Source organism: Juglans microcarpa x Juglans regia, chromosome 1S (genome assembly GCF_004785595.1).
Source record: "Juglans microcarpa x Juglans regia isolate MS1-56 chromosome 1S, Jm3101_v1.0, whole genome shotgun sequence".
In the NCBI taxonomy this organism is placed as follows: domain Eukaryota; kingdom Viridiplantae; phylum Streptophyta; class Magnoliopsida; order Fagales; family Juglandaceae; genus Juglans; species Juglans microcarpa x Juglans regia.
In genome coordinates this window covers 25,191,090-25,199,906 of record NC_054595.1, presented here as the reverse complement: position 1 = coordinate 25,199,906, position 8,817 = coordinate 25,191,090, and the positions used below count along the sequence as shown (strand labels likewise).

The following is an 8,817-nucleotide window of genomic DNA, read 5'->3' as shown; positions in this document are numbered from 1 at the left end:
TATGTAAAAATGTTATGAACTTATTTGGTAAAATTCATCTTTAAAAACTAATTTATAAGGGAAGGGTGCTTATGAGTTTATAAACTATCAACCAATCACATACTTAGTCGATGTGGGATCATAACAACCACCACGCTCAGCAACCGACATCCACGGCGGTCCCAATGCTCACACAGGCTGGCTGTGTGCTAGGTCTTTTCCTAGCTCCAGGCGAATACTGCCATGCCGGCATTACCCCCGTGCCGCATGATTGCAACGCAATCGTCGCAACATGGCCTTAGACATAGGGTGGCTCTAATACTATTTGTTATGAATCCACTATGTATAACTCATCCTTAAAAACTAGCTTACAATGAAATTGTGCCCAAGGGTTTATAAACCATCAATCAATCTCATACTTAGTCGATGTGGGATCATAACAAAAAATTATAGGGAGCGGCTACTATGCCGCCCCATTTTGACAGCTGGGCATACCGCCCAGCGTAAATTTTTTTTTTCTTTTTTTTTTCACATTTTTTTAACATATTTAAATATATTTAAAAAATAAAAAAATACACCAATACACTTAAAATCACTTCCTTAACCACTAAGTAAAAAAAAATAAAATAAAAAAATAAATTTTGACTCGGGGTCAAATAGAGGTGTCAAATTAAGGAGGCAAAGTAGACTTTCTCAAAATTATAATGAGTGCGCTCGCCATCCAAAAAAAAAGAAAAATGCTTGTTGCAAACGGGCTGACATGGAGATATTTGATGATAGAGAGACCGAGCTGATAAGAGAGAGTTGAGGAGAGAGAGACCGAGCTGATAGGAGAGAGAGACGACTTGAGGAGCGAGAGATAAAGAGAATTGATGAGAGAGAGAGCCGATGAGAGATAACATGTGCATTTAGAGAAAGAGTAAATAATTTATTTTAAATATAATATAGTATGGATGACTACATGCCGATTATATCTATCGATTATATATATATATATATATATAAAATGATTTGGATGAACGTATATAGCAATCGCCACGTCAGCCCACCGCGTCAGGTACGTGAGGAGCACTCAGCACATGAAAGTTAACCGATAATAATGCACATCACGGGTGGGGCCACGTAGTCTGACACTCTGAATTATCAACCACGTCCGTCCATTCCTTGTAAATTTTGTTCCCGACTTCATATTTCAGTGAAAAATCCAAGTACATTGTCTTCATGTATCCACCGTAATTTGGATAAATAGAAGATAATTATATAAGATTTAAGTAGTTTTTTTTAATATTTTAAAGAGCAATATTTTAATTAAAATAAATTTAATAAAAATAATTTAAACATAATTTAATATATATAATACATTAAATCATAAAATTATTTTTATTATAAAATAGATTTACTTATATCGAATCAAATTTAGTTTTAACACTTCTCCATTTTTAATAAATTGGGGTTGCCAGAATGATTATTATTATGCCAAAAACTTGCATAAGCACTAGTATTAGTTTAACTAAACGTTAGTTACGTTCAAAATATAGATAATTTTTGTCAAAATGACTTGTATTGAACTCATAAAAAAATATATAATTTAAATTTTGAGTTACAGTAATTCTAAAATCTTCTCTAAATTTAAAGAAGTACAGTTCATCCATCAAATCTTCTCCAAATTTAAAGAAGTACAGTTCATCCATCAATCTATATTTTATTTCTAAATAATCAATAATAAGAATTAAAAATTATATATCTGCTATGTGTATCTGTTGTGTATATCTACTGTGTAATAAACTAAACATTATGAAATAAAAAAATTATTATTAAAATATATTATATTATATGACTTTGAATTACTAATATAGCGTAGACTAATTTATTTAAGATTTTGGCTTAATTTTGAGCAAATTTTAGACTTAACTTTGGACGAATCCAATGATTGGTTCATCTTTCGTTTTTGGTTAGCCATTGCTGCGGCTTTGTGACCTGTGTCCCTATCTCTTTCACCGCGACTGCGTCAGTGTACGCTTTTTGCAAAAGACTCGAAACTAATAATCATTGATGTATGGTTCGAATCTGAACACGTAAACGCAGAGAACGCAGAAGGGCTTCTCCTCTTTGATGTATGGTCTATTAGGAAATGGAATCTACTCACAGCTCTCTGGTCCTCTATCTCTCTCTCTCTCATATGATTCTCAGTTTTTATTTTATTTTTCCTGAACTGCCTGTTTGGTTCGATAGAAAAACTTGGGGGAAAATATTTGGAACGTTACGTGTCTTGGGTTTCATTAAGGATCTCGGTGTCTGTTCTATTCCCTCATGTTCTTGGTAAACGGCAGAGAAAACTCGTAGTATTTTCCATCTGAAGTTGGATTTAATTCTCTTCTTTTGTTGGTGAATTGACCAGGTATCAAGATATTGCATGGTGGGCATACTAGGCCAGACGCTATGTGCCGTGGTTAGACCATTCGTGGGCTTCATTGAAGCCCAAATAATCAGCTTAGCGCTCTGCTTTGGTCGGCAGCATCGACGCGACTGCTTTCGTTACTCCTTTGATGACATCGTCCGTCTCGCTAATACAACTCTTTGTGCGCGCAATTCTTCTTTGTTGTTGTTGCTGCTGCTGCTTCTGCTTTTTACCTGGGATTCGTCACTTCGTTTCTTGAATAAAATTTGATCATTTTGTGCTTGATCCGTTTGCAGTTACTATCAATGAAATTGAGGCGTTGCGGGAGTTGTACAAAAAGTTGAGTAATCTTGTCATTGATGATGGTCTCATACACAAGGTAATCCTATTCTTTGTTACCCAACTAAAATGGCAGAAAAGTAATGAGACATGTTAGTCAGGATGAGGAATTGTGATGCATTGCATTGCTCTTCTGAGACTGGTATGATTTTGAGTTATGTTTGATCTATAGAAATTATTTGCCTATTTGGGGACAGAATACCTGTTATTTTTATATGTGATAGATTATCTGAGAGGCAATTATATAAGATACGCCTAGAAAGTTATTCCATTACTCTCCTTATATCCAGTTAGGTACGAGGTATGTGGAAGTAGATTTTTTAAGCTAAAAATGGGTATCCTGAGCAATTTCAATATCTAGGTTCTTTGATCATCCAGTAAGTCGTTGCTTATCTATATAAGATGTTTTTGCATTGTCTCAAATGATTGGGCTTTATAGCAAAATTGCTGTTTAGAATTACTATCCTAGAAAACTATATCTAAATTTGTAATCCATTCTGTTTGATTATCGTTTGAAGGAAGAGCTCCAAGTGGCACTATTGAGAACTCCAGCAGGCGAGAATCTTTTCCTGGACAGGGTAAATTTCCTGTTATGCTTATGCAGTTATGCTCAACTCTAATTATCAGCGTATCATTTTCAAGACTCAATTACCTTTATAATTCGTATTGACGATATGATCTGCGACTCAGCTAAAAAGAAAAAATAAAAAATCTGTGACTCAATTAGTTCATTCAATGGCTACCCTTTTTTATTAGGTATTTGATCTTTTTGATGAAAAGAAAGATGGAGTCATTGAGTTTGAGGAGTTTGTTCGTGGACTCAGTGTTTTCCATCCTCGTGCTCCTGTGGAGGACAAAACCGATTGTTAGTCTTCAAGAAGCTATTTGCAGTTTTTTTACCGTGTGCAATCATAAATCTGATCTTTTCTGAATTGGTAAATCCTTTTGTTTTCTCCCTTGCATCTATGCAGTTGCATTTAGGTTGTATGATTTGAGACAGACTGGATATATCGAAAAGGAGGAAGTAAGTAGCTCTTGTGTCAAAGTTGTTCATGTATTTACTATTTAGTAAGTAAAATTATTTTCACCGTTCATCCATTACTGATGTATGTGCTTCAGGTTAGGCAGATGGTAGTTGCCATTCTTTCAGAATCCGGTATACAGCTGTCAGATGAAGTTCTTGATACTATCATTGATAAGGTGAGGATTCCATGTCTAAAACCATTCTTCTGATATTATATCTTTAGAATGTTGTGCACTTACATTGATTTTTTTTCTTTGCTTAGACATTCACTGATGCAGATGCTGATAAGGATGGCAAGATTAACAAGGAAGAATGGAAGGATTTCGTAGTTCGGCACCCAACACTTCTGAAGAACATGACGCTTCCTTATTTACAGTACCTTGTTTTCATCCACTTACTAAGTTCAATACTATCATTATCTTCATTACTGTTACCAGCCCCTTAAAAATTGTTCTGTAGGACATCTACTTTTCCTCTTAAAAAAGTTGCTTGTTAGCAAATACCTTTTATTTTGGTTCCTTTTCCATTTCTTGTAAAAAAAAAACAAAAAAATTGGTTCCTATTCCAAGCCCAGTGATTGGTTCCTTTGTTAACAGTGAAGGAAAAGAGGAATACTTTCTAAGACTTTCAACAAATCATGATTTGGAATTTCTAGTTCTGTGTATCTCTGGTTAATGTCTTAAGGAGCATGGTTTGTTTTCTTATGGAAGTTTGCCTGGGGATATTGACAGTGATTTTTTGCTCTATTACGGTTTCAGCGAAACTTGGGTAGATAACGGAAATTTGGATCTTCTGAACTAGTTGATGTGGGGATTGTACACGAAAACGAATAATTGTTTTTTATTTATTTATTAATGTAACATCTTGGCAATCTAATGGAAAATAATTTAATTCATACCAAACTAACATGCTGAACCTTATTGGACTGGATGTTCATGACTTTTGATTCTGTTGGGACTTTGTTATCTCCTCTTCTTTTGAGTTGAGGGCAGTGTACAAGCATTTTCTGGTACTTAGGCATCAATCTTTCCCTTGTAACTTTAAACCTAGTTATTTTTTCTAATGATTTTGTCATTTGCCAGGGATATCACGGCAGTGTTTCCAAGTTTTATTTTCAACACTGAAGTTGATGACTGAACAATTTTGGCAACACTACAGTCTACAGCGAGGCAAAATGTTGAAAACTGAAAGAGAAAAGCTTCTGCTGCATCAGGGACTACTGTTTCAATCTTCCATTAGTGTCAGATTGGTTTTGTCTATACTGCCTCAAGGGTCCGCTCACTCCAAACCGATACAGACACAGAGGCTGGCCAAACCCAATGCATCATCAACTGTCAATGATCAATCCATGATTTCCAATAGAAACTTCATTGGCAACAAATATACCTATTCTTTCAGACGTATTCATCAAAATACTCACTTTTGTTCAGCATGTGGTCTGTATAAACTTTTTTTTTTCCCCCCTTTTGGCCTCTCTCTCTCTCTCTGTTTCTTTAGCCGACCCTTCCTTTACACCTCTCCTATTTACTGATGTCATGACCTGGGTGTCATGACCTGGAATGAGGGAAGCCTGTTTATTGGGTATTCACGGGACAGTCATTTTATTATTAAACTAACGTAGACGACACACCATTTACATCAATAATAGGACATGACTTTGATTTATAAGAAAAAAACTAAAAGATTAATTTTGTTATGACCTGCCTAATAGAGTCTGAGAATGAGGAAACTTTTCCCTGTATTTCATTTACAGATAACAAGATATTTATATAAGAGGAAGAGAATAAAAAATGGTTACATAATAATAGAGACTTTCTCTGCAGTACTTTCTAGAGTATTCTTATTTTCTGTACAATTATCATCTAGCTTAATACGCTCCCTCGAGTCTAAATGGGTATCTAACACATTGAGACTCGACCGAAAACGAAAAAATTTGTCAGAAACTAAAGGCTTAGTAAAAACATACGCAATTTGATCTTTAGAACTAATGAAAGAAATAGTCAGACTCTAAGCAGCAGCCCAATCTCTGATGAAGTGAAAATCAACTACCATGTGCTTTGTTCTTGGGTGATACACAGGGTTTGCAGCCAAATAAGTTGCTCCAATATTGTCACACCACAATATTGGAGCCTTCGATAAGTGAAGACCAAGTTTAGAAATTAAGGTTTGGACCCAGATGACTTCAGCAACGGAAGAAGCAAGAGCCTTGTACTCTGCTTCTGTGCTGAAACGTGCTACAATATGCTGCTTTTTCAAGCTCCATGAGATCAGATTTCTGCCAAGGAAGATACTGTAGCCACTAGTGGAATGACGGTCGTCTGGACAACCCGCCCAATCAGCATCAGAGTATGCTTGCAACTGAAGAAAGGAACTTGAAGACAAGAAAAGGCCAAGATTAATTGTATGCTTGAGATACCTTAGGATGTGTTTTACTGCAGTCTAGTGAGGCATTTTCGAGTTGTGCATAAACTGGCACACCTTGTTAACCGAGAAAGAAATATCTGGCCTAGTTAATGATAAATACTACGAAGCACCAACAATACTACGATATTGATGAGGGGTCATCAACATCAGGAGAGTCAAGAATGGACAACTTGAGAGAAGCTGCCATAGGCGACGTTACTGGCTTAGCATGTATCATCTGATCCTTTATGTACTTCCGTTGAGAGAGTAAAACACCAGTGGGTAAATACTCAAGCTCTACTCCAAGAAAAAAAGACAATTTTCCAAGGTCTTTAACGGGAAAAGCAGTACCCAAATCAACAATTAATTTATTTGAAGCAGAGGTATGTGAAGAAGTAATGACGATATCATCTACATAAATGTGGATATCACCTTGATTGAAAATGAAGAGCGACGAATCAGCCCTGGATGAGTGAAAACCGTACCCAACAAGCCACGAACTCAGCTGAGCATGCCATGCCCTGGGCGCTTGCTTGAGTCCATAAATTGCTTTGTGCAATTTGCAGACATAGGTGGGATGGCCTGCATCAATGAAGCCCTGATGCTGTTGCATGTACACAGTATCAGTAAGAGGGTCATGCAAAAAGGCATTCTATATATCAATCTGTCTCAAAGTCCATCCATGAGAGATGGCAAGGGCAACAATCAAACGAATGGTGGGCATCTTTACTACCGGACTGAATGTTTCATCATAATCGATGCCATGTTGCTGATGGTACCCCTTGGCAACCAAGCGTGCCTTCCTTTGTTCAAGTGACCCATCTGTGCACAACTTAGTCTTGTAAACCCAGTGACACTCAAGCACATTTTCAGCTAATTCTGGCGGCACAAGACTCCAGGTAGAGTTACGAGTGAGAGCAAGAAACTCTTGTGACATGGCATGTTGCCATTCAGGCCATTTTGAAGCAACAAAGAAGCTTGATGGGGCATTGGGTACAGTGACAACAGTAGTGAAGCAATTTCGGGATGTGTATGGTACAGTGCCATCATGAAAGGTGCGAGGACGTGAGAAATTAGTACGGGATCTAGTGATAATGGGAGACCTAGGAGGAATTAGAGGAGAGGAGTCAGGTGCATGATAGGTAGGAGACGAACTGAGAGTAGGCGATTGAAAAGAGACAGAGGGATTAGAATGGGGGTCGTGAGGTTGAGGGTGAACTTTGTGAGATTGTAGGTGGGCCTGGGCCTGGGCCAAGAATTGATGGAGTAAGGAGTGGAAGAGGGGCTACGGAAATGGGAGGAGTTGGAGTGGAATTGTTGGGCTTGGACCGCATTTGAGAAAAGGGAAAAGAATCTTTAGCAAATAGGATGTCCCTAGAGATATAAGTCCGATTTGTTTTGAGGTCAAGGCACCGGTAGCCCTTGTTGTTTGGGCTATAGCCCAAAAGCAGACATGAGGTGGACCTGAATTGGAGTTTATGATTATTGTATGGTCTCAAGTTAGGCCAACACTCACACCTAAAAACCTTTAAAAAATTATAATCAAGAGGACGATTATGGACAAGAAAGTAAGGAGTTTTTTTATTTAGAGTTGGAGTGGGTAAGAGATTGATTAGATAGATTGCAGTCTCAAGGCTTCGACCCAAAAAGTTAATGGAAGTGAGGCGTGGGCCAAGAGGGCAAGCCCGGTTTCTACAATATGTCTATGTTTGTGTTCAATTGGACCGTTTTGCTGATGTGTATGAGGGCAAGAGAGACGATGAGTAATTCTAAATTTTTTACATATTGAAGTGAGAGGTATAAATTCCTCTCCTCCATCCGTTTGTAATGTGATTAATTTAGAATTAAACAGTCGCTCAATGTAAGGCAAGAATGTGGTAAAAATATTAAAAACATCTAATCTAAATTTGATAGGAAAAATCCAAGTAAATCGAGTATACGCATCAACAAAAGACAAATAATACTTAAAACCATTTCTAGAGACATAAGGAGCTGGACCCCAAAGGTCAGCAACAAGTAATTGTAAGGGCTTTGTATAATGGGCCCGACTAGGACTAAATGGTAATTGATGATTCTTGGCACAGGGACAATCTGAGCAGGTGAAAGAAGACTCAGTGGGGAGAAACTTCAAATGGTTGTTGCGCAGAACATGAGAAACTAATTTAAGTGATGGATGGCCCAATCTGTGATGCCAGTTGGCTATGGAGGTGCGTTCACCGAGCTGAATAAAAGGAGAAATGGAAGATGGTGACGCCGATGGAAAAACATAGAGGCCGTTTCGACTAGGTCCGGTGAGGAGGGTCTTCCCGTTCTGTTTGTCCTTCACAGAGAAGTGAGAAATATGAAATTCGAAGAAGCATTGGTTGTCAACACAGAATTTGCATATAGACACAAGATTTTTGATAATGGAAGGAACGTGTAATAAATCATGAAGAAGAAAAGAAGAGGTATGAGAAGAGAAGGAGGAGTCACCGAGATGCTGTATTGGCAAAGTTGATCCATCACCAACCCGAATTTGCTCATCGCCATTGTACTGCTCCGAAGACAAATTCAGGTTGTGAAGATCATTAGTCACGTGGTGAGTAGCTGCTGAATCTGGATACCATGAGTCATCAGAGAATGATCTAGACGAAGTGTAGTTTGCCGAGAAGGAATGAGGGGCATCAAGCTGATA

At 37.6% G+C, this 8,817-nt stretch overlaps 1 protein-coding gene across 2 annotated transcripts; it reads left to right on the top strand.

Annotated features, from left to right (window-relative positions):
* Positions 1-1,984: 1,984 nt before the first annotated feature.
* LOC121246229 (calcineurin B-like protein 9) lies at positions 1,985-5,198 on the top strand. Of its 2 annotated transcripts, none has more exons than XM_041144310.1 (9): positions 1,985-2,134; positions 2,378-2,558; positions 2,674-2,756; positions 3,235-3,294; positions 3,473-3,581; positions 3,688-3,740; positions 3,836-3,916; positions 4,003-4,115; positions 4,823-5,198. In XM_041144310.1, exons 1-9 carry the CDS (start codon positions 2,111-2,113, stop codon positions 4,875-4,877), a joined length of 759 nt encoding a protein of 252 aa, XP_041000244.1. In that variant the 5' UTR covers positions 1,985-2,110; the 3' UTR covers positions 4,878-5,198. The 2 variants fall into 2 exon arrangements, with proteins under 2 accessions (XP_041000244.1, XP_041000245.1); XM_041144311.1 differs by lacking the exon at positions 1,985-2,134 and adding an exon at positions 2,147-2,298.
* Positions 5,199-8,817: the final 3,619 nt, after the last annotated feature.

Excerpts from the sequence above, each read along its gene's own strand:
- LOC121246229 (XM_041144310.1), top strand. The coding sequence starts at position 2,111 with ATGGAATCTACTCACAGCTCTCTG. Across the intron at positions 2,135-2,377 it reads AATCTACTCACAGCTCTCTG|GTATCAAGATATTGCATGGT; the intron begins GTCCTCTATCTC and ends TGAATTGACCAG. Across the intron at positions 2,559-2,673 it reads TCTCGCTAATACAACTCTTT|TTACTATCAATGAAATTGAG; the intron begins GTGCGCGCAATT and ends ATCCGTTTGCAG.